Source organism: Orycteropus afer, unplaced genomic scaffold, assembly GCF_000298275.1.
Source record: "Orycteropus afer afer isolate SDZICR_OR568_19922 unplaced genomic scaffold, OryAfe1.0 scaffold00120, whole genome shotgun sequence".
Lineage (NCBI taxonomy): Eukaryota > Metazoa > Chordata > Mammalia > Tubulidentata > Orycteropodidae > Orycteropus > Orycteropus afer.
This window is the reverse complement of record NW_006921707.1, coordinates 8,597,353-8,623,980: the sequence shown is the minus strand read 5'-3', so window position 1 is coordinate 8,623,980 and position 26,628 is coordinate 8,597,353. Positions and strand designations below refer to the sequence as shown.

Genomic DNA, 26,628 nt, shown 5'->3' with positions numbered 1-26,628 from the left:
TCAGGAGAGGAAAGGGCAATTCCAAAAGTAATTATTAAGAAAATATGAACTTTTAGCAACAGACAAGTTATGTGGAGAAAGAGAGGAAGAAGAGAAGAAAAAATTCTGATCTGAAAATATCTCATTCAAGAAACCATTATTTAGTGAAATGTATTGATCGTAATTGACTTTTTAAAATTTGTTTTCTCCTGATTTTTGTCTGTTATAACCCAATTGTCTATTAGAAGTACTTCATATGAAAGGGACTTAGTTTTTCAGGTTATGGTTAATGTTTTGAGCATGAATACGAAGCTTGCCTGGTGGAAAATAAGTGCAATATTGTTGCTGTTGTTGCCATCAAGTGGATTCTGGCTCAAGGCTACACCATGTGCTATGAAAAGGTTAGCTCTCCTACTTTCTCTTTCCCAGAACATCAGAGTTCAAGTAGATTACTCCATATCTTAAAGCTTCTAGATAACAGTGATATTCAAACCCACACTCATAACCAGTACATTATGCGGTTCTTTGCCATGAAATTAATTTTAATGATTGCAGAATTGTTTAGGTTTTTATTAAGGAAATTGAGTTTGAAATTAATTTGAATGAATGAAACTAATAATTCTCCAGTTCTTGGTAGTGTTTTCAAACAGGGTATCTCATTTCTTCCTTACTTATTCTCCTCTCCTTTTTTCTCACCGTGTCATGTTGGCTTCCCCTCTTTCCTAATATTTAAGCTCACAATCTTGAAACCCTCTTTTCTCTTGCCTCTCTCTCTCACACTCTTTCCTCTCTCCTTCTCCCTTACCCACTCTCTGACTCCCATATCTCTGCTCCTTTTCTTTCTCACCAGTCTCTCACCCTCCACTGGCCTCTCCTTCTCGGGTGTTCTTCCCTTTGTTCTCCTCTTCCTTTGTGTCCTGCCCTATATCTGTCCCCACCGTTTCACCCAGATCTTTTCCTTCTGCTGCCCCCTTCTCTGTGGCATTGCTCTCTCCCTCAGATGACATCTCCATCATTAGTCTGTTTTTGCTTTTGTTCACTCTTCAGCTCTTCAGGATACAGTAGTGAAAAAAAGGTGGAAAAAGAAAAGATAAAGCCCATACTTTCTTAAAGGTTTACAGCCTAGTAGGGGAGCTTATCATATAGTAGCAGAATTTACATTCCTAGAAAAACATTTAGTCTTATTTTTATATGGATTATTCTTCAAACCAAAGTGCAAAAATCACAAGTTGTTATTTTCTACAACCAAACAATACCTCAAACTCAGTCTTTTACTATAATATGAATATTGAGTATCAGCCTATGCTTTGCTAATTACAGAAATCATAACAGATGGAAAACAGTGACTCTTTCTGTGGAACAATACTTTATATTTCCATTTTCTTAACATTTTTGCCAAGAGTTTGTATTTTTTTCCCCTGAATTTTTAAATAAAACATTTTCAATTAAATTTTGACTAAATTTTAAATCAAAAGGGTAGAGACAAGAAATAATATGCAAAAGCTGTATCAATGGCCAAAAAGTAATTTTTATCAGTTTATCCCTATTCCAATATAACATTTGGAGGTTCCAAGTCTATTTATGCTATCTTTAATGGCAGACTTCAAATGTACATGCTTATTAATATACCTTATGATTCTTTATATTTTAATATAATAAATCATCTCTGATAAATAGTATAGTAATAAGGTCCCTAGATGACATAAAAGTTTAAGTGTTCAACTATACTTAAAGGCTGAGAGTCCGAATCCACCTGGAGGCATTTCAGAAGACAGATCTGGTGATCAGCTTCCAAAAGTCCTAAGTGTCAGCTCTTCCATGAACGTTTGGTAGAATTCTCCAGTGAATCTGTCTGGGCCAGGAATTTTTCCATGTGGCGAGTTTTTTTTATGACCTCAATTTTTTCTTTTGTTATGGTTCTGGTCAAGAATTCTATCTCAGACTGTGTTAGGTTAGGTAGGTCTTATGTTTCTAGAAACTAGTCTATCTCTTCTACATTCTTGAATCTGTTGGAGTACAGTTCTTCATAATATTGTTATTAAATTTTTACTTTCATTTGGTTCTGTTGTGTTGTTGCCCTTTTCATTTATTATTCATGTTATTTGCATCTTCTCCTTCTTTTCCTTTGTTAGATTTTCCAGTAGTTTGTCAATTTTGTTAATCTTTTCGAAGAACCAACTTCTTGTTTGGTTGATTTTCTCTATTATTTTTTGTGTTGTTTTCTGCTTCTCTCATTTCTGCTCTGATCTTTATTATTTCCTTACTTCTGGATACTGTCGTTTTCTTCTGTTGCTCTTTTTCTGACTGTCGGAGTAGTTGAGTTAAAATGTTGCTTCTGATTCTGTCCTCTTTTTTAATGTGTGCATTTATTGCTATAAATTGACCTCTGAGTCACTGTGTTCCAAAGGTTTTGGTAAGGTGTATCTTTATTCTCATTTTTTTTCTAGGAGTTTTTTTTATTTCACATTTTGTTTCTTCTGTTACCCAGTAGTTTTTCAGCACTGTATTATTCTGTTTCCACATATTTGATTGTTTTTTCCTTGGTATTCCTATTATTAATTTCTAATATTATAGCATTGTTATCTGAGAAGATGCTTTATAGTATTTCAGTGTCTGTGAATTTATTGAGGCATGTTTTGTGTCCTAATATATGGTCTATTCTGGAGAATGATCCATGTGCACTGGAGAAGAATGTGTATTGTGCTTTTGTTGGGTAGAGTGCTCTGTATATGGCTGTGAGGTCAGATTGCTTGATTGTGTTGTTGACTTCTTCTGTATCTTTGTTGAGTTTTTTCCTAGTTGTTCTGTCCCTCCTTTAAAGTGTTGTGTTAAAGTTTCCCACTACTATTGTAGAGTTGTCTATTTTTCCTTTCAACTCAGTTAATATTTGCTTTATGTATTTTGGAGCTCTTTCATTGGGTGCATAGATATTTATTATGGCAATGTCCTCTAGGTCAGTTGACCTTTTTAGCATCATATAGTGTTCTTCTTTGTCCCTTATGCTGTTTTTCACCTTGAAGTTTATTTTATCAGAAATATTGCTACTCTTGCTCTTTTGTAGTTGCTATGAGCTTGTTATAATTTTTTCCACCCCTTAATTTTTAATTTATTTTTATCTTTGGGTCTAAGGTGGGTCTCTTGTAGGTAGCATAACAGTGGGTCTTTTTTTTTTATCCAATCTGCCACTCTCTTTCTCTTGACTAGTACAATAGTTCATTTACATTGAGTATAATTAGTGATACCAAAATAACCAAACTCACTGCTACTGAGTCGATTCAACTCATAGTGACTCCTCCTTGGGTTTCTGAGGTGGTATCTCTACAGAAATAAATTGCCCAGTCTTCCTTCTGAGAAGTGGCTGGTGGATTTGAACTGCCAGCCTTCTGGTTAGCAGTCAGAGGCCTTAGGCAATATATGCCACCAGACCTCCCATAATTAGTGATAAGTATGAATGTATTGCTGTCATTCTATTATGTTTTTTGTTCTGTTGTTGGTGATTACTTGTTCCAAATATTTTTCTGTGCTGAGTTCATTTTGTTATCAGGTGTTTTCTGTCTTTTCTTCATTATTTTTGGTTTTTTGCTTACTAAGCTGTTGTGTTTTTCTTCTTTCTGAGTTTGCTTGGAAGGGTTGCTCATTTTCTTTGTGGTTACCCTAAAGTAAATTCCTATCCCCTAAGTTTGGAACAGTCTGTTCTACAAAGACGTTGTCCTGTCTTCATCTTCATTTGGAAGTTTTGTAATTAAAACTTTTACTCCATTTGCTTTGTTGCTGCTGTTGTCTGCAGATTGACTCCCCTATTTCTCTATGTACATGTTTTTATGAGCTTATTTTGAGAATCTTTTTCTGGTTTGGTTTCTAGGTGGTGGTGTCAAGTGTCTTGATTTTAATTTGTTGTTCTCTGTTCGTGGAATCTCTATTAGAAGGGCTCCCTTTAACATTTCTTGTCGGGTTGGTCTGGTTTTCACAAATTCCCTTAATTTCTTTCTGTCTGAGAATGTCTTGATTTCACCCTCAAATTTTAGGGATGTTTTTTCTGGACACATAATTCTCGGTTGGTAATTCTTTTCCTTCAAATTTTTATATATGCCATCCCTTTGCCTGCTTGCCTGTATGGTTTCTGCTGAGAAATCAGAACTTACTCTTATTGGTTGTCAGTTGTAGGTGACATTTCATTCTTCCTGAGTTGATCCCATTGTTGAAACCACTTTGTTGTACTTCATTAAGGGTCTTCCTCTTTTTTACTGACCCTCTGCTTTACCAAGCATGATGTCTTTCTTCAAGGACCATTCACTACTGATAGCATGTCCAAAGTACATGAGACAAAGTCTCTCCGATCTCACTTCTAAGGATCATTCTGGTTGTGCTTCTTCCAAGACAAATTTTTTCATTCTTCTGGAAGTCTATGGCATTTTCAATATTCTTAGCCAACACCTCTGGTGGCATAGTGCCTAAGGCATTTGATTGCTAACCAGATAGCTGATGGTTCAAACCCACCATCCACTCCTTGGAAGAAAGATTGAGCAATCTACTTCTGTAGTGATACTGCCTCAGAAACCCAAGGAAGGGTTGCTATGAGTTGGATCTGACTCTACAGCAGTGAGTTTGGTTTGGTTTGGTAGCCAACACCATAATTCAAAGGCATCCATTCTTCTGCAGTCTTCTTTATTCGTTGGCCAGCTTTCACATGCATATGAGGTGATTGAAAATACCATACCTGGGGTAAAATACACCTTAGTCATCAAAGTGACATCTTTGCTTTTTGACATTTTAAAGAGCTCTTTTGCAGCAGATTTTCCCAATGCAATATGTCATTTGATTTCTTGAGTTTTCCATGGACATTGATAGCAAATCCAAGCAAAATGAAATCCTTGACAACTTCAATCTTTTCTCTGTTTATCATGATGCTGCTTATCGATTCAGTTGTTTTCTTTATGTTGAGGTGTAATCCATACTGAAGGCTATAATTTTTTATCTTCATCAAAGTACTTAGCTTCTTAATATTGCAAGCTCAGATCTCTCAACTCCAAACTCATATCCTATTGCCTACTTAATATTGTTACCTAAATAAGTCCAAATATCACATATTAAAAATTGAACTCAACTTACCATCTTTCCTCTAAATTCTATTCCTCTAACAACTCAGTGTCCAGCCATAATAGAATATTATCCTGGAATTTTCTTAACAACTTTTTAAATCTATTAACTCTCTTCATCTGACCTCATCCAAGCCCCTAGTTTTAAAAACACCCATATGCCTCAATTTTTTATCTCCAACTCTGACCTCTCCTTGAAACTCCAGACTTGTAAAGCCAACTGCCTAGTTGGCATCTCCACTTGTATTTCTAATGTTGTTATTATTACTTGATTTCAGCTTGGCTCTGACTCATGGTGACTCAATGCACAACAGAGCAAAACATTGCTTGTTCCAGAACCATCTTCATGATCTTTGATGTGTTTGATCCCATTTTTGTGACTATGGTGTCAATCCATCTCCTTGAGGATTTCTTTCATTTTCCCTCACCCTCTGCTTTACCAAACATGATATCCTTTTCTAGGAATTAGTCTTTCCTGATGATGTGTCCAAAGTAAGCAAGATGAAAATTTGTCATCCTCCTTATAAAGAGCATTCAAGATTGATTTGTTCCTTCTTCTAGCAGTCCCTGGTACAGTCAGTATTTTTCAAACCACAATTCAAATAGGTCAATTCTTCTTCAGTATTCCTTTTTCATTGTCCAGCTTTTGCATGCATATGAAGCCTATTGAAAAGACCATGGCTTGGGTCAGACTGACCTTAGACCTCAAATGACACCTATGCTTTTTAGAAATTTAACATAACCTGAACACAACTCTGATCCCTATCCCTTAACCTGCTACTACCCAGGCTTCCTCATCTTAATGAATGAAAACATCCATCAATCCAGTTGCTCAAGCCAAAAATCTGGTGTTCCTTGATTCTTCTCTCTCCCATGCTCCATGTCCTATCCAGATGTCAACACTGACCATCATGCCACCAAAATATATCCCAAATCCATTCACTTCTCTCTACCTTTGTCATTATCACCACACCACTTTATGACACAATATTGTCTCACCTGGACTACTACAGTAACCTAGTAACCTGTTTCCCTGTGTACATTCTTCTTCCATATAATCCTGTCATCACACAGTGTCCAAAATAATCCTTTTTAAAATTTTAATCAAATCATGCCACTGCTTAAAACCCTTCCATTACTTCCCATTGTTCTGAAAATATAAATAGAAACCCCCATCCTAAGGATCCCTCGTGGCACAACGTTTATTCACTTCTCTTGGTTTAATGGTTTAAACCCACCAATAACTCTTCAGAAGAAAGATCTGCCAATTTGCTCCTACAAAGATTACAGCCTGAAGAAACATGAGACATTTCTACTCTGTCACATGGGGTCACTATGAGTTGAAAGACAACACATAACAACAAAAATCCCCATCCTGAAATAGTCTAAATGACATGGCCCCTGCCTCTGTTTCTGACCTCATTATCTCCTATTCATCTCATCCACCCTACCATACCCAAATTGACTTTTCTAGAGTTCTTCAAAAATATCAAGTTTGTTACTGACTTAGGACATTTTCTTCAACTGGAATATTCTGCTTAAACTTCACATTGCTGACTTCTTGTCATTCAAATCCCAGCTAAATACCACATTTTCGTGGAGGTCTTCCTTTGACTACCTCATCAAAAGTAGGTTATTCTTTCACATTACATTGTTTTCATTTTCTTTATAGCACTTTCCTGACAGTTATCTTATACATGAAATTTTCTTGTTGACTTTTAATTTGACTGGAATGTAAACATAATGAGAAAATAACCCATATCTGCTTTTTTATTATTTTATTCCCAGTGCCTAGAAAAGCACCTGGCACAGAGTTGGTGAGCAAAAATATGTGTGTTCATTGAATAAGTCAATAAATTTATGAGCAATTCTATACCATTTTAACAAATTTGTAAACAATTACAAATTGTAACAGTGTATACTTTTAACCCACTAAGAGTAGCATTCTATCACTTTTGATATTCTAAATTTTTACTTCATTTTGTACAATTTTTGAATATTTTGGAAACTTGTCCTTAAAGAGAAATCTAATATTGTTCTTCAGCCTGGAAAGGCGCTCTACAAACTGCCCTTTTTGACCTTCATATTACTTATGCAGTGTATTGTAATTGTATTATAAACAATTTGTTGTTGTGGTTGTTGCTGTTTTTGTGTGCTGTCAAGTCAATTCTACTCATAGCCATCCTATAGGACAGAGTGGAGCTGCCCCATAAGTTTTCCCAGGCTGTAATCTTTACAGGCACAGGGTGTCAGGTCTTTTCTCCCTTAAAACAACTGGTGGGTTTGAACTGTCTACTTTTCCATTTGCAGCTGAGGGCTTAACCCTTCTGCCAACAGGATTCCTATTCTTAACAATAATCTCCATGAAATAAATTAATACAATATTAAAATAATAAGACAGGGCTATTTGTGGAAAAATACTAGAGTTATGTTTCCCGTAATTACTATAGTGTTGTTATACTTAAAAAAAAAAAAAAAAAAAAATTGCTTAACTACAGGGAAGAAGTGGGAGAAGAGCTATTACATTTTGGGGAATTGCAGTCAGTGTCTTGAAACAAAATGTGTATGAACTGCTATATGGAGAATGAGTGTGCTCTGTAAACTTTCACCCAAATCACAGTAAGGATTAAAAAAAGAAAAAGCAGTTGCTTTCCATTCCAACTCATGGCAATCCTGTGTGTGTCAGAATAGAACTGTGTTCCATAGGGTTTTCAAAGGTTAATTTCTTAGTAGATCACCAGACCTTTCTTCTGAGGCTTCTCTGAGTCTGAGGTGAACTCAAACTACGAGCCTTTCAGTGAACAGCCAAATGTGTTAATCATATGCACCATGCAGGGGTTCCTATTATAATGAAAGTTAGCACATTTTTTATATCTCCTTAATCCTAACCAATTTACCTTTGACTAATAATCATATAAATAAGCTACATCCCACTCTCCTGATGTCAACTTTTGATGGACTCATAACTGAAAACATAGAATTAATGTGTTAACTAGTCAAATGAGTATGTTTTAAGAAAAAGAACTATGTATGGGTCTTTTATGAGATTTTTTTGTCCTTAAGTATATCAGAGAATAGTCACATAGTTAAGAAGATGATAGTTCCTACACTAAAATAGAAGGGAAAATGGGTAGGTAATGTTGCCTGTGTACAATGCCTCATTGTACAGAGTGATATTTTAGACACTGAGAAGTGTCTGGTAAGGATCAGAATAATATGTTAATTATTGAGCCCAAAGAGCAGTCAGTGGAGAAAGGAAATTTTGTTCCCTAGAGCCTTTACAAGTATAGTGCAATCCTAGAAAATATTAAAATACTGTGTTAAAATATAAGAATTTAAGCTTTGTTTCAAGGTCTATGATGTCACAGAGATTCTGTCCTGGAATTTTCACTAAATACTTATTAGTGATATTTATAACAATAAATGGAGTTGTGTCTTCTAGTAAAATATATCTATGAAGTGTATAGATTCACCTGTATATTCTCAAACTCATATAAGATTGCCAGGATTAATTACTGGACACTTCTGAATTTTATACTAGAATAGGAAATAACTCTTCACTGAAATAAACTGTTGATTGGACAGAACCTTTTGAGAAGGCATTAAATTTAGATATTAAACTCTTTGGGAATTAAAAATCTGGAAGCACAGCACCCATTACTAAAATCTCATTCCAAAACGGTATGTATAAAAATGTTGGCATCTGAAAAGAGTTAGTGTTCTATTTTCTTAATGGCTATTTTGAACTAGAGAAAAGTATGTCAATATTGGTTTTATATTGTGTGGGTTTAAAGACTGAATACTAGTAACAATTTCAGGGCAGGAAAGAGTAATTATTTAGTTATAAAGCTCCTATTTTGGAGAGAGAAAAAAAAGCAATTGTTAAATACAATATAATCTAGGTTTTGGAGTCGCTGTGTGGTACAAGTGTTTAACACACTTGACTAGTAAGGAAAGGTTGGAGATTCAAGTCCACCTAGGCACCTTAGAAAAAGTCCTGATGATCTACTGAAAAATCAGCCATGGAAACTCTATGGAGTAGTTCCACTCTGGCACACATAGGTCACCATGAATCAGAATGGGCTCAACCAGAGCTATTGTTAATGGTTAATCTATATTTCAGGCTGGCCCATTTGACTATAAATTCTGTTCATTATAAATTCTGTGACTGCCTGGCATAATGCCTGACACATAACAGTTAGTCAATGAATTACTGAGGATAAATGAATGAGTTAATTCTAACATTTTTTAAAATAGATTTCTCAAAACTAAAATATATGTCCATTTACTTATGACCTCTAATTTTTCTAATTAAGACTCTTACCTAAAATAATAAAGACCCTGAAGCTCAGAAGTGTAAATAAAACAATAATTAATTAGATAGTTACACTTCTCTGTTTCTAAAAATAGCAAATTTTTGTCTAATCATATATTCCCATATCTTCATATGAAGATATTTTGCCGTATCTTCAATATCTAACAGGATAAGTCTAACTAGTAATTTAACCAATCTATAATTCTAACTAGTTTCGTTTTTATTGTTTTCAGTATTTCTATTGTTTCTCATATACTTTCCTTAATTGGCATAATATCTTTGATAGTTTTATTTTTTCTAATTGAGTAATCTTATATTAAATTCTATGTTTTCTATCTTGAAATAATGGAAATAAATGTTCCCTCAACAAACAAAAATATTACTGATACAATGCTGAAGAGCTGTCGCTAAATTAGGAGCCCTAATGGCTTAGTGGTTAACACATTTGGCTGTTAACCAGAAGGCTGGTGGTTCAAACCCACTAGCCACTCTGAAATCACCAGCCACTTGAAACCTGCCAGCTGCTTTGTGGGAGAAAATTGGGGTAGTCTGCTTCCATAAAGATTTACAGCCTTAGACCCTATGGGGCCCTTCTACTCTATCCTATAGTGTCACTATGAGTCAGAACTGACTCAATGGTGGTGGGTTTGGTTTGGTATTAGTGCCTGAATTAGCATATTTAATTGTCTAGAATCAACTATTTGAATAAACTATCCCTGCAGGCATACTATGTACATAGAATGTTACTTGTGCTACTCATGTATGTAACATAACTGTCACATAAACCCTCTCTCTACCCTTCCTCACCTTGCTAGCAGTTTCTTAATTTCAGTCAGCTTGAGCCCAAAGAGCAGTCAGTGGCGAAAGGAAATTTTGTTCCCTAGAGCCTTTACAAGTATAGTGCAATCCTAGAAAATATCCTCCTTGAAGGAAGAGTTTTTAATCAGGATTTTTAGAAGATTTGGGGTAGCAGGGCCTCTAATATTTATAAAATTTATAAAATACACACACACACACACCGGAGCTCTGGTAGCATAGGGCCTAAGGCACTTGACTGCTAACCAGAAGGCTTGCGGTTCAAACCCACCAGCCACTCCTCAGACGGAAGATGGGGCAATCTACTTCCATAGTGATACTGCCTCAGAAACCCAAGGAGGAGTCGCTATGAGTCGGGTCTGACTCGACAGCACATAACAACAACAACAACATACGCATACACACACTTAGCACTGGCCCTGACACAATAAGAGCTATGTAAACACCACTATTTATTTGTGAACAAAGCATTAGAGAGGTGATTTAGAGATGAGATTAAAAGAAACATTTTCATCAAGTCACTTCTGACTCATAGCGACCCTATAGGACAGACTAGAACTGCCCCATAAGGTATCCAATGCTGTAATCTTTACAGAAACAGACTGCTACATCTTTATCCTGCAGATTTTCTGGTGGGTTCAAACCACCAACCTTTTTGGTAAACAGCCAAGCATTTAACCACTGCCACTAAGTCTCCTTAGGGACGGGATAGACTTTAAATCATCCTTTGATTTGTCCCAGTGCTATCAAGCTCATATTTTTAAAGAACGCATCAATACCTAAGTGTTATGAGTCAAAAATGGCATGGGCACATGGGGAAGCAAGGGCAGTAGCTTCACCAGCACATAAACTCATTTCTTCTCACTGAGCACTGATTAAAGTAGTTCGCTAAAAATGGCCTTTTGTCATTTTCATTACTAAAAATCAAATCTGGTTAAAAATATTTCATTAGGTAAATTCAATGCTATGAGTAAGAAGATTCCCTCCAAATCAAAGTAAATTGGTTTGGTCTTTGCCAAATGTCATTTCACTATATCATGTATTAGGTTGAATTATTTGAAACTGCCAATATTTGACCGTTTTTTAACTAAAAATAACTTCAGTTTCATATAGTTCCCCCTATTAAATACACTTTCTTACTAAATTAGCTGCAAGGTATTCCATAGTAAGTAGTCACAACTCATTTAAAGAACTTTTTTCTAATAGAAAGCCTGTCTGCTTTCATTTTCCTCTTGAAGATGAACTGTGGTGACTGTTGAAAGCTCAGTGTGGGATATACCAGGGAGGAGTGGGCAAATAATGTGAAATGGCAAAATAAACGTTGAGAAAAACATAATTATTTCTGTTACATTTTTAGGGATACTATAGCAAGGCCTCTGAATACTTTGAGCAAGCTTTTGACACAACAGGAGAGCTTATGAGCGTGCCTCTGGTGGACGAAATAAAAGTTCATTATGGGATAGCAAAAGCTCACCAGATGATGCTGACAATTAACAATTACATAGAAACTGCAGATATCACCAGCCTTGACAACCTGCTGTCGTGGAAGGAGAGTAGAAGTAACATTGCCCTTGACCCAATTATTGGTAAGTCACTGGTTTTGACACACTTTTGTTTTCATATCATTTAGTGTTAAGTCATTTTCCTTGTAAAGATTTATTCAACCAATGGTGATTTTAACTTTATTGGTAACTTTAATTTTATTTATTATTACATGAAGACTGGGAGCTCTGGTGGGGTAGTGCCTAAGGCATTTGACTGCTAACCAAAAGGCTGGTGGTTCAAATCCACCAGCCACACTTCAGAAGGAAGATTGGGCAATATGCTTCCATAGTGATACCACATCTGACACCCAAAGAGTCAGATCTGACTTGATGGCAGTGAGTTTGATTTTGGTTTTGTACATGAAGATTGAGTGTACTTTTTGGGCTATATTCTATCTTTGATCTTTAAGGAAAGAATAAAATAGTGGCAATGATTTGTTCAATTTGCTAAATCATAATCTCATACTGTTTTTTTGTTTTTCAAAATTATCCTAAATAGCCAACAATGCATACTGATCAAATGTAAGAAATATGAAATAAGTTTATGCTTTTTTAATTGTTCAGCATCATACCTTACTGACGAAAGCAAGTGTTGGTAGATGCTAGATTATATTATACACTTACTTTCTCATTGTGTTGATTTTGTAATTATTTTTGCTTAGTTTGAGTTTCAATGTTAATTTAGAAAATGTTTGATAACAATTTTTCTCAACTCCACTTTTTTCTGAATATGTTTCCTTGTGAAGAATCAGAGTCAAAATAGTCAATTAATAACTAAAGGGGAGAAAACAAAACACATGAAAACATGCTCATGATCATTAGCCATCAGAAATATACAAATCACATCTACAATGAAATACCATCTTATCCCTGCAAAAATGGCATGGACCAAATACACAGAAAAATAACAAATTCTGGCAAGGTTGTGGGGAGATGTGAATTTTATACAATTCTGGTAGGATTGTAAAATGATAAAACCACTATGGAAAATGGTTTTACATTTTATCAAAAAGGTAAAAATAGAAATACGTTATGATCCAACAATCTCATTCCTAGGTATGTAGCTTAGGGAAAGAAGAGCAGTGACATGAATAGACATATGTATACGTATATTTATTGCAGGCTTATTCACATTAGCAAAAAGTTGGGCACAACTTAAGTGCCCTTCAACAGATGAATGGATAAACAAATTGTGATATATATATTTAATGGAATACTATGTAAATATAAAGAATAACGATGAGCCCATGAAGCATCTTAGAACATGGATGAATACGGAGGACATTATGCTTAGTTAAATAAATCAGTCACAAAAAAGGATATATTGTATGGTTTCACTTTTATAAAAAGTCAAGAATAGAAATACACAAAGAAAGCAATGTTCTTTGAAGGTTACTGGGGGAAAGGCTGAGGTATCACTTACTAGATAGTAGCCACTTGTTATCTTTGGTGATGGGAAAGGTCATATCCAATATAGGTGAACTTGGCTAAAACTAAGGTAAACGAGCACAATAAGAAGTATGCAAGAGTAAAGGACAAGTTCAGTAAATGTAATAACATATAATTTTCTGACAGTAGTCATAATAACCAAATAATATGTCTGTGCTTACATGTTGTTGTTGTTATGTGTTGTCAAGTTGGACCAGACTCATAACAACCCCTCCTTAGGTTTCTGAGGTGGTATCACTATGGAAGTAGATTGCCCAACCTTCCTTCCGAGGAGTGGCTGGTGGGTTTGAACCACCAGCCTTCTGGTTAGCAGTCAAGTGCCTTAGGCACTAAGCTACCAGAGCTCCTTGTGGTTACATAGGTAAATATATATGTATATATGTGTTTAGGATATGTGGATACACACATACACATGTAGGTTTAGGTGTATCTGTAGGTGTATGCATATATATGTTTATGTGTGATGCATTTATGTTTATATATATATAAAAGCATAGTGACAGAGACTTCCTGGACATATCTAAATGCTTCTCAGGATTGGGTTACTAGATTGAAGGATTTAAGACCTTTGTCTCGTAGGACAACTCTTCAGTTTGCATAACATAGATCATAAATATGATGTTCTATATCCTAGTTTGGGAGCTCTGGTAGCATAGTGCCTAAGGCACTTGACTGCTAACAAGAAGGCTGGTGGTTCAAACCCACCAGCCACTCCTCGGAAGGAAGATGGGGCAATCTACTTCTGTAGTGATACTGCCTCGGAAACCCAAGGAGGGGTCACTATGAGTTGGGTCCAACTAGATGGTACATAACAACAACAACAACAACATATCCTAGTTTGGTGAGTAGCGTCTGAGGTCTTAAAAGCTTGCAGGCAGCCATCTAAGATACGACAATTGGTCTCTACTCATCAAGTACAAAACAGAATGAAGGAAATTAAAGACTCAAAAAAACTAGTCCACAGGACTAATAGCCCACTCAAACCGTAGCCTCTAGCCTGAGATCAGGGCTAGATGGTTCCCACCTACCACTACCAATTGCTCTGATTAGGGACACAATAAAAGATCCCAGATAGAATAGTAGAAAAATATAGAACAAAAGTCAAATTCCTAAAAATGGCCAGACTTACTGGACCAATAGACTAGATATATCCCCAAGACTGTCACCTTTAAACTTGAAACTGAAGCCACCCCAAGGTCACCTTTCGTCCAAGTAATAGATTAGCTTGTAAAATAAACAATATTACCTATGAGTACTGTGCTTCTTCACATAATAAACTACATGAAACCAAATGGTCAACATTTATCCTAAAGCAATGCTGAGAAGGTAACAAGGGGCACAGAAGCTAGATTAATGGGAAAGAACAAACATAATGGAAATGATGAAAGTGCTGACAGTTTGTTTGAAAAATAATAATAATCAGTTGCACAGAACGATTTGTAAAAACTTATTCAATGAGAACCTAACTTGCTGTGTAAATTTTCACCTAAAAGACAATAAGATACTCTTTTTGAACAAATAACTCAAGGAAATGTGAAGATCAGTTTTGTATGTCAACTTGGCTGGGCTATTGTTCCTAGTTAAGAAGTTCAGGAATAGGATATTTTTTAAATAATCAATATTGCCTATGACTCTCCTTTGAGTTGCATTTGTTTGAAAATTGTTTGTAAATCAAACTTTTTAAAGCACAAAATTTAAATATTTTGTGATAATTTAAATGAAATCATAATGCAAAACTTTTGTAATGTGAGGAAGCATCTCCTATTTGATTTGAACTCTTTTGTTTTTAAGCCATAGAGATAAAACAACAATGTGGTATTTCATTTGCTCCATAGAATGAAGCGTTACCTAATAGAAAATTAGACACAAAGGAATTGTATTGACTTTTTTAGGCCAATGGAATACCACCTACCATTTCAACCACTGGGTCCCTCTATCCTCTAGTTAAAAGAGCCCTAGTGGTGAGGTGGTTAAGTGCTCAGTTGCTAATAGAAAAGTTGGTGGTTCAAAACCATCAGCAGTCTGCTTCCATAAAGATTACAGCCTTGGAAACCCTATGGGACTGTTCTACTCTCTCACATAGTTTTGCTATGAGTCAAGAGTCAACTCAACAGCATACCACAACATCCTCTAATTATAAAACAAGAATGATTTTGTTAAAAATAAATAAATAAATATATTACACACACACACACACACACACACAAGGAGCTCTGGTGGCACAGTGCCTAAGACATTTATTTGACTGATAACCAAAAGGGTGTGGGTTCAAACCCACCAGCCATTCCACAGAAGGAAGATGGGTCAATCTGTTTCCATGAAGATTCACCGCCTTGGAAACTCAATGGAGGTCATTATGAGTCAGAATCCATTCAGCAGCACTGGGTTTATATATGTACATAATTCTCAACAAAAGATGTCTGACATCTACTAGGTATCAAGTATATATTTGCAGAGTTAAACAGAATTCAAAATGAGCATGCATGACTAAGTCATAAACTAGTTTGTACTAACCACTTTTTAAAACAAAATTCATGCTTTTCCCTGTCTCCTTGAAAAATATGAAGGAGCCTATGATCCAACACTGTATTTTGATTACCATCCAATTATCACATGAATGAAGAACAACACTCACCAAATGCGATGTTGACAAAATGAAGAAGTACAAAAATATTATTTGGAAATCTGAGCAGCTTTTAAGTTTTCAAAATTTTGCCTTTCTTCATGGAGAGGCATCTTTAATCTTGCTATTGAGGGGTCCCATGTATTCAGAAAAAAGCAGATCAGACATCTGAAAGATACATTATAAAAGCTGTACAGTTATCTTCACCTCTGAGACTTGTATCCTCCAAACAAATCATTAGCTCAGAGAGCAGGCAATATTCTTTTAAGCAGAGGAACATGACCCCCTAAGGGAATAGAGCAGTAAGAGCCCTCAGGTCTCCAGATAAAATAGAACCATGATTCACCTGTAATCATCTCTCATCTTTGTATCTTTCAGAGGGAACACAGCAAATATAGAGACCTTCGTAGTATTCTAATACCTTAGATACAGTTGGAATGATTGAATATTCCTTCATTCATTCCTAATATTGGAATAAGAATGGATTATCTCTTCCCAAATTTTTGAATTTTGGAGGAATTCAAATTTATTGTGAAGTTCAATAAAATTATTCAAGCCTAAAGCAGCAGAAATTGGTTCGCTCCAGTAGGCTTAAGGGCCTATGAATTTCTGCTGATTTCTCCAGAATACAGTTTATTTTCCATACTATTCTGTGTACAACTAGGGATAAATTTATTGTTTTGAATGAAAGACTAATTCAGCTTACCTTTTAGAGGTCACAGACCCAGGTGTAGGACACTAACGTAGAAACAAATGCATTTTTTATTCAACTTCATTGTTGTTTGCTGTTAGGTGCCATTGAGTCACCGTATGTACAAAACAAAACACTGTTCAGTCATGTGCCATCCTCACAATACTTGCTATACCTGAGCCCATTGTTGCAGCCACTGTGCCAATCCATTTTGTTGAGGGTCTTCCCATTTTTTCACTGACCCTCCACTTTACTGAGCATGATATCCATCTCCAGGAAATGGTCCCGTCTGACAACATGACCAAAGTAGTTGAGATGAAGTCTGGCCTTTCTCGCTTCCAAGGAACATTCCAGCTGCACTTACTCCAGGACAGATTTGTTTGTTCTTCTGGCAATCCATGGTATTTTCAGTATTTTTCACCAACAATAGCAATGTTAAACTAGAAATGTAATCATACTCATTGAAATGCAAATATTGTTAAATGCTAATATTACTTCCTCCATAATTATATAGGTAAGATGACCTTAATGCATCTCTTTATTGTAGCCAAATGTAAACTATATTGCAGAAACAAGATGCAAATCCTGAGTATAAAGATAAATAAAAATATTGGCTCTTCCATACTTAATACACTTAATTAATGCCTTCTACAAAATGATATTAAAGAAGGCTTCTCTAAGTGTCAAAAATATGACATAAAGTTTTAAATCTTTAATATTCTTGATGGAAAACAGTAAAAAAATAATTTAAAAAACCATGAATTTCTGATTTAGCCCTTGGTTTAATGCTGGACCTTGGCTTAATGTTGAATCAGATTTTCCTACCCTGTTCATTGCTTGTACATTTCATTCATGAATGTAATCCTTTTGAAGGATATGAGAAATCTATATTCACGACTGAGTCACTTTTTTCTTTTTTTAGTGTCTTGACCTGCTATTTCTGTTTGTTAAAACACCCTAATAGCGAGGACAAAGCTGTAGAAGTATCTGACAAGTAAACCAGCAGGTTTAATACCATCCCATAGTCATAGAACAAACCTCTGTCTTTAATAATATGTTTAAAGCATGACACATAAAGAGAAGATTCCAGTGAAAAATGTGTGGCTGAAGCAAAACTCATTGTACTGGCACCAAAAAAAAAAAAAAAAAACTCACTGCCGTGGAGTCGGATCCGACTCACAGAGACCCCTCCTTGGATTTCCAAGGTGGTATCATTATGGAAGTAGATCACCCAGGCTTCCTTCTGAGGAGTAGCTGGTGGGTTTGAACTACCAGCCTTCTGGTTAGCAGTCAAATGCCTTAGACACTACGCTGCTGGCAGTTGGTGTAATTGAGAGAGGTTGTCACTCAGAGTCTGGTGACCTTGGTTGTTAAGACCATATCAAGCACCAATTAGTTTTGTGACTTTCTGCAAAAGATTTCCCTTTCAGCCCCCAGTTCATTATCTAAGGTTTGAAATAGATCATTGTTGAGGTTCCTTCTGGCATTGATCACAACTCTTCAGTAAGAGCATTTTCTAAATAAATATGGTATTCTGTAGTCCTTAAAAGGACAACCTAGAGTTTCAGGAGCATTTATTTATTGGTTTTCACCACAAACATGGCTTTCTACAGAAGGAATTAAAAAAAAAAAAAAAAATTACAGTTTAAACAGGTGTATAAATGCCAGGTGCAAAATTTTGTTCTTCTGCTAAAATTTATGGTAAAGAACCCCTAGCTCTCTGATGTCCTGAGCAATTTTATCTTCCCTGTTTGGTACTGTCAAGGTGCTAAACTTGGCTTTCAATTCATCTTCCTGTTTTCAACCTTAGGCCTTACTTCTTCTCAGTAGTCCCCGTTCGCTGTCTTTTCTTCCACTGTTCCTGATACTTCCAATTCCTGAGTGTACCTGGAATTGTAGAGCTCATTCATTCTCTAATCATCATTATCACTTCTTCATGTACTTTTGGTTGTGGCTGCTACTGTCCCCCTTAATCTGGTACCACTCTTATATCCTCTTCTGAAAATGATTTAAAATCATCTTCAATCTGGTTGACTTTTATATAAGCATGGGATGTTTGAGTTGCATGGTGCCACAGAAATCACTTAGTCCAAACTATTTGCATGTGTTGTCAGGTCTAGGGAAACACAGTCATGCAATAATCCAAAAGGCAAAATGAAGCTGTAATCTTACTCTTCTGGATTCTAGTCCAAGATTCTCTGCACATGTTGCACTTTCAGACATATTACTTGATAGTAAGATTCATACTTAACAATTTAAAATAAAACATTTTAAAGTCTAGATAAAAATATTCACAGTGAAAAGAAACAGAAATCTACTGGCAAAATAAAGTCACAGGTGTTAAACTTGCCCTCCTAACTTAAACAATCAAAAACAAACAAACAAAATACATAAGACAAAGGTTTTGAAACACTGGATAACCAGCATGCAGGACAATGATTCCTGAGAAAGGGGGGAAAAAAAGGATACGAGCACTTCAATTTTCCCAGGAAACTACATGTATAAAATTCACAGCCTTCAGCACAGGGAGAAGAACGAAGGCAGAGCCCGGTAGATCCCGGACTTGGGGAGACTGAGTCGGAGTTCAAGGAGATCAGAGTGGCTAGAGTTCACAGAAGAGAATATTGAAGAGAAAAGTAGCCGCCTTACAACTAAGCTATCAAAATGCTGAGGAGGGCAGAAAGGAAGCACAGAAGGAACATAGATCCTTAACAACATCCTTGTTATTGTTGTTGTTGTTATGTGCCGTCGAGTCGGACCTGACTCATAGTGACCCCTCCTTGGGTTTCCGAGGCAGTATCACTACGGAAGTAGAGTGCCCCATCTTCCTTCCGAGGAGTGGCGACATCAAGCCCTGAATTAACTAACTCTATGATTGCCAGTATTTAAATATACGTGTATATGAGACAAATTTCTTTATTTCTTAATTCACTCTTAGCTGGGGTTTTTTGTTACTTGCAGCTAAAACCACTCAAACAAAATGCCAAATGATACTGACACAGTATCTAACATGAAATAACAACTGTGATGATTATTTAGTCCCAGCACCCAACAGAATGCCTGGATCATCATAGTGCTCAGAGAATGCCTGAAGGGAAACTATTTGTTCAATAACCTACCTTTTACAGTAAACCTCTTTTTTTTAAGCATTATGAAGGATCTCAGAACCTGGTATTCTCTTCCCATTTTAAAAATTCCCCAAACCCACTGCCATCAAGTGGATTCTGAGAAAGTCGAACTGCCCCCATAGGGTTTCTAAAGCTGTAAATCTTTACAGAAACAAACTACCTCATTGTTCTTCCACAGAGTGTATCGTGGGTTCAAACCACCTACATTTTGGTTGGTAGCTGAATGTTTTTACCACTTTGCCACCAGAGCTCCTTTTCTTAGCTCTCCTTCCAATTAACATCCTTCTGGATTTAGGACTCTGGTAGCATAGTGCCTAAGGCACTTGACTGCTAACCTGAAGGCTGGCGGTTCAAACCCACCAACCACTCCTCGGAAGGAAGATGGGGCAATCTACTTCCATAGAGATACTGCCTCGGAAACCCAAAGAGGGGTCGCTATGAGTTGGGGCCGACTCGATGGCACATAACAACAACAACATTCTTTCTGAACATCTACATTATGAAGTTATGAAGCAATTAATCTGACAGCTGATTCATACTGTATTATGAATGACTGAAAATGCTTTGACCTTTTCAGAACAATCAGCATTTTTAAAATGCTGGAAGATTATCTACCTCCAGAACATAGGATGGTTGTAATATAGATATAATTGAAATCATTCAGGCAGTGTGGGGCAAGATAATTATGGATAATGAGGGAAATATATGGACTAAAGTCTGGAAATTTCCCCTTAAATTCAACTTCTCTAAGCTTTTCCTGAATTTCAATAGTTTCCTTTCTTCACTACAAACTGCACTTAGAAATAAAAGTTACTAGAATTTTTAGATAACAGATCACTCAACCCTTAAGGAATCTGATGAAAGCCAATTCTCTCTCCTCTCTTCAGAAAAAAAATTGACAGTTTTTACGTGTAATTTTTGATGGTTCAGTAACGATTACTGAAAGGGATAGAAATGATAAGTGTTTAGCAATATCTGATTCTCTTCTCTTCCAGGCATATGGAAGACCACATGTCTCAGTCCTTGGAATTGAGCAGGGCTCTGTGACTAGTCCTAGCCAGAGGGCTGCAGATGAAAGTTTTTGGAAATAAGCATAGGTAAACCCACTGTGACCCTGCCTCTGATTTTCTTCCTGCTGCAGTGATCATGAAGGATGGCATATTAAAATAATGTAGACAAAAGAAGGAAGTAGGAGTTCCTGGTTATAGCAAACAGTTAAGCATTCAGCTACTAACCAAAAGGTACATGGTTCAAATCCACCCAGAGGTGGCTCAGAAAAAAATCCTGGTGATCTACTTCTGAAATATGATAGCCATTAACATCTCTATGGAGTTCTAGTCTGAAACACATGGTGTTGTCATGAATCAGAATCAACAAGATGGCAACTGTTTTTGGTTGGTTTGTTTAAGATGGAAACAGCCTAGAGCACTAACTCCCCATCCACATGGCAAACACTTGCCCTGTAAGGGCTTTCCGATCTGAAGCTGACTTTGTGTGAACACAGGATAAACCTTTATTGTGGAAGACCACTGAGATTCTTGGGGTTGTTTGTTGCCACAGCTTAATTTAGTCTATCCTACTCTGGAAGCTTCAGGATTCTTCAGGATGGCCCTCAAGATAGCAGCAGTGACAGCTCCAGTGGGAGTGGAATTGGGACAACCATTTCTTTGCATGAGAATGTATAAATTGTGTGTTCCTAGGCTGTGGGTCTGCCTATGAAATTTTTTAGAGGCAAACAAATAAACAACAAACTCGCTGCCGTCCAATCGGATCCGACTCATAGCAACACCTCCTTAGGTTTCCAAGACAGTATCACTACGGAAATAGATTGCTCAACTTTCCTTCTGAGGGGTGGCTGGTGGGTTTGAACCACCAGCTCTTAAAATCCTATTTTTCTACTTCCATTTCTAGTCACAGAAAACAAGTTTGGTTAAAGAAATTAGGAATGAAACATTAAAATGTGTCCCTATATGCTGTGTGCTAGTGCCAGAAAACCTTAAGCAGCATGTGTTCATATGGTTATCAGTACAAACTCTCACATATGCTTTTGTACAGATCCCATTTAAATATTAATAGATTATGTTTTCTATTAAATATCAAGAAATAGCTGAGAAAAACCAATGCCTTCTGCCACTGCGAAGAAAATAAGTTAATTCCAAAAGTAAAAACATGTTGAAAAAGAACCAATACTTAATTGAGGTCAAATTTTTTAAAATAAAGAAAAGAGCAGAATTTGGGCCTGAATTTTAAATCTCTTCATTCAAATATAGTTTGCCCATCTTCATATGTTTCCTACAACAAAAGTGACAAGTTTGCTTCCTTAAAAATCAAGCATTTCTTCAGAAAACTAAAGCTCACTTCATTGGAAAATAATAATGTAACTCCAGATCCCTTGGGTTGAAAGATCTTTTTTTCCTTTTTCTTTTTTTTCCCCCTCTGTGAGTCTCCTTCTCTATCTGCTGCCTTGGTTTAATAAAAGAGAATTCTTGATTGCTCAAACAAAAACTATACTTCTTTTAGATTCTGCTCACAGTTCTTGGTAGCTGGTGGTGTTACCAGTTTTAGCTTTCCAATGTACACTGAACTCATCACGCCCAAGAAAAATGTAGCTTAGTTTCTCTAATCACTCTATTTCAATTTTGTCTGTAATTGCTGGTTTGAGCAGCTTATCAAAAGCTTGTTGGTAAGTTAAGCCAAAGTCAAACCAGAATAAATGCAAGAGCTGTGCCAGTAGAAAGTCACAGTGCTGGACGAATCCTTTGTCACCCATCTGTATTTGTCTCATTCCCAATGAGAAGTCTTAACCTCTACTTCTATTTATGTCATTTTACTTGTGGTCTTGGATTCCAAATACTACGCTAATTTAGCTAAACAAGTTCTAATATTGCCAAAATTGGGGGTCAGAAAGATCCTCTCTTGATCATCATTCTTAATTTTAGTGTATGCCAGTCCATCCTGAATAATATCCTCTCTATCCTGAGATTTATCCTGGAATCACTATGAATGTAGCTAAACATACTTATTTTCTGAATCATCTGAAATATTGGAGCAATGAAATAAATATTAAAAGTGCTGACCAGTATTCAGCATCTTCCCCAAATCCTTTAACACTATAATGTACTCAGATTTTTTCTTCCTTTCATTTCATTCTAAACTTTAGTCAAAAATCTGAGCAAACAGGTATTCTTTCATTATACCCTTAGAGTCAACATACTTGAACTTTTTCTAACCAATAGAGAAAACTAAACTTAGTTAATTTAAGTGCTATACCTCTAAGGGATTGTATTAATGACTTCTAACATGGTGTCAGACACCCAAAATGAGAAAAACACTGGTTTATTTCAGCTTTTGTAAGATAAATCTGGTTTCTCTGAATTAAGACTGCGTTTCATTGCACCAGCTCCAATAGCTAATAAGTGTATCTTTCTCTCTTATCAAAGATAGTACATAGTTCAACATTCCGAAGTCTTCCAGATTTGTTATTTATATGATAAGCTTCTGGGGAGAGATACACGATTTTGCTCAAGTCTCTGCATATTGTTAATCCAATAATTAAAATAACCATGGAGATAAGTTAAATGGAATGAAACTTGAAAATCAATAAGGAGGAAGAGGATTGGCAAGAAAAACCTGGAGAATGGGGTCAAAATGACCATCATAAAATTTTGAGTTTAATATTTTTGCTATTCAAATTTGATTGGCCTAAATTTTGACCATGCCCCCTCAACAATATTATGAAAAGGGGAAAATAAACTGTATAAGAGAAGGCTATCATGTCTTGACTTTTCCCTTAGGGCTAAAAAAAAAAAAAAAAAAAAAAACGTGGTAAATACAAAATGAACAAAAGAAACAAATCAAAACAAAGTTGCTGTCAAGTTGATTTTGACTCGTGGTGCACCAGATGTGTGAGAGTTGAGCTGTACTCCATAGGGCTTTCAATGGCTGATTTTTCAGAAATAGATCACCAGATCTTTTTTCCAAGGCACCTGCGGATGCATTTGAACCTCCCACCTTTCAGTTAACAGCCAATGAATTAATTGTTTGCACCACCCAAGATGTCCAAAAGAAACACTTTTAAAAAAAGAAAAAACATCATAGTAGTGACAGAGAAACAGACTGATAGTATTAATTTTCATAGGAAAAGACCTGAAAAATATTGATGTACAAGTACTTATATTAACAATATCATCAGAATGAATTCATTTGTTAATTATTCTTCATCCAGGGCTTTACATTGTAGTTCTATTTGAAAACTTATATTATAAAATGTGAATATAGCACATTTCTTAGTAATTTCATTGGCAGGAAATAGCAACACACTACAAACAGGGCATTTTAATAATTTGTAATTACTTACGTGAATCTACTAAGTTTAGGCACACAATTATATGATTAATTATGTTGAAAATCCAAGTGGATGCTTAAATAGATGACCATGCCCTGAGGCCCTTCCAGTTGTTTCTGCTGTCTTACTTAACCATGCAAATGTTATTAAGCATCTCTGGCTAAAAATGCTCAAGCATGTACAAGTATAATTACATAGATAATTATGCATAATACTGTCACATTCTATATCTAATATAGGAATTTTCCTTTTAAAAAAAAAAAATCAGCTTTCAATGACTGGATAGTTTTCTTAGTACATGTCTTTGTTGTTGTTATGTGCCGTCAAGCTGTACCCGACTCATAGCGACCCCTCCTTGGGTTTCTGAGGCAGTATCACTACGGAAGTAGGTTGCCCCATCTTCCTTCCGAAGACATGTCTAGAAACATATAATTTGTAAAATATGATTAGACCAAAACTAACTTCTTGCTTTGAATCTTGGATTTCTACTTGATTCTCTAGTACATGGATTTGAGGAGAAGGAGAGAAAGATCAAGTCATTTCCTAAAATTAAAGCAAATTTAAAATACTTATAGGTGAAACAATCTATCCAAAAATAGATCCAATCGAAAGTGTAATAATTCACTAAGGAAGAAGAAGTTACAGAAAGGTGCACAAGAGGTCCAGACAATAAAGGCAAATACTACTGCATACATGATACTGCATTGTCTGTTAACAGAAAACATTAATCTTCAGGTAGATACATAGAAAAGAAGATCAGGTATGGATAGGCAACAGGGAATATGCCTATGACCATACAGAAGTTTGGCAGATGATATTACTACATATGTATTTGTATGTGCTATAAAAATGTCCATATGCAGTTTACACGTAACAGTAGGCAAACTTAGGATAACTTGTTAGCCACAAGGAAGCACCTTAAGGGAGTGAGTCACTGGGCCTGTGGGCTGGGAACCATGGTCATGGGGGACATCAAGTTCAATTGGCACAACATGGGTTTTTGGAAGATGGTGTCATACCTGTAGCCCACACGTTTGTTCCCTCTGGTAGCGTAGTGCTTAAAGCACTTGACTGCTAACCAGAAAGCTGGTTGTTCAAAGCCACCAGCCATTCCTCAGAAGGAGGGTTGGGCAAACTACTCCCATAGAGATACCACCTCAGAATCCCAAGGAGGGGTCGTTATGAGTCAGGTCTGACTTGACGGCAAATAACAACAACAAAAAGCATCTTAATGCCTGAAAAACTAGGTGCAGCAGTTTGAAACAGGGATTCTAGGGCTGTCAACAGCTCATTAAGTTGGAGAAGGTCAGATTTAGTGGCAAGGGGTGGGGGAGGGGGAGGAGTGGCAGGGTAAACAGTGGGGAAGAATAAAAATAAATGAATCTACACTGCAGCACATGAGGTAGTGAGATGGTGCAAAGAAGAACTCTCTAAGCAGTGAAGGAGGAACACTGGGAAGCCAAAGGCAGCTTTCGGGACTCAGACTGCCCACAGCAGTGGCTTCTGATGTTAACCTTGGGAACTGAGCTGAGTGGGTGGATGGCATTTCTGAGAAAAGGAGCAGAGACCCCTCTGGCTCAGGTCGCTGCTGAGTTGGGAGCAGAAAGGGAGAAGACAGGAAACATGCCACAGGTAGTTGAGCCCTGGGAAGAGCTAATGGCATGAGGCTGGGATCCAGCTCTTCCAGGACAGCTTTTTAGCACAGACAGGTCCAGAGTATGGGGTTTTTGTGGCTTTCTGACCCAGGTGGAAAGTAGTGGACCCCTAACCACTGGGGTCCTTGCTGATTTTGAACCACAGGACTGTGAGTGATAATATAACATCATTATTGGCAGCTGACTCGAGCAGACTGAAAACAAACCCCAGAACCAGCCATAACCACAGAAACACAGAAAACGGGGACACACTACTGGCACCCTGGAGGTTTTCTTTTTTTTTTTTTCTTCCTCCTTTTTCTCCTTCTCTCCTGCCTCACCCAATAGAAGAACCACATTAAACCACCACAATACCTGCTCATACCAACTGTAAACCCCCTTCACAATGAACAGAGACCTGCATCCACATTCCCCACAGTGATTCCATCAAAAGAAAGAAAACTGCACAGCAACACAGGACACCTGAATTAATAACAAAAAAAAAAAATACACCAGCTCCCCCCTTGCAAAAATATTTAAACATAAAATCAAGGCAAAACAAATTAATACATAAATAACAGTTAAAGACAATTTCAAAATGTCTAGGGAGCAACAGGCAACCTCAAATCAAACAAACAAACAAAAAAACAGGGTAAGACAAAAATCTAATTAAACATGGGGGAAAAGGAGGCAACAGAATTATCCAAGAGGGAATTTAGAAGATTCAGAAGATATGTTTATAGAAATCTACAAGAGCTTTAGGAAACCTCAAGTGGAACCAAGGAGAACACAGACAGTACCTTGGAAGAACTCAGGAAAACCATTCAAGAACAAAATAACAAAATTAGTGCACAATCAGAACTCATACAAAAACTGCAGTTAGAGATCCAGAAGATGAATACAAAAATTACAGAATTGCACAACACAGTGGAAGCACAGAAGAAAACACTAGAACTGGCTGAAGAACACATTTCCCAACTAGAAGATAAATTCCTTGACACCAGTGTT

General features: G+C 36.5%; 1 protein-coding gene across 1 annotated transcript in view; it reads left to right on the top strand.

Annotated features, from left to right (window-relative positions):
- Positions 1 to 12,349, top strand: part of TTC29 (tetratricopeptide repeat domain 29) — a 230,970-nt gene extending 218,621 nt beyond the window's left edge. Inside the window, exons 9-10 of the mRNA XM_007944121.1 lie at positions 11,564 to 11,792; positions 12,315 to 12,349. Of these exons, the coding sequence (XP_007942312.1) occupies positions 11,564 to 11,792; positions 12,315 to 12,349 (264 nt within the window). The remainder of the gene's footprint in view (positions 1 to 11,563; positions 11,793 to 12,314) is intronic.
- The last annotated feature ends 14,279 nt before the right edge of the window (positions 12,350 to 26,628 follow it).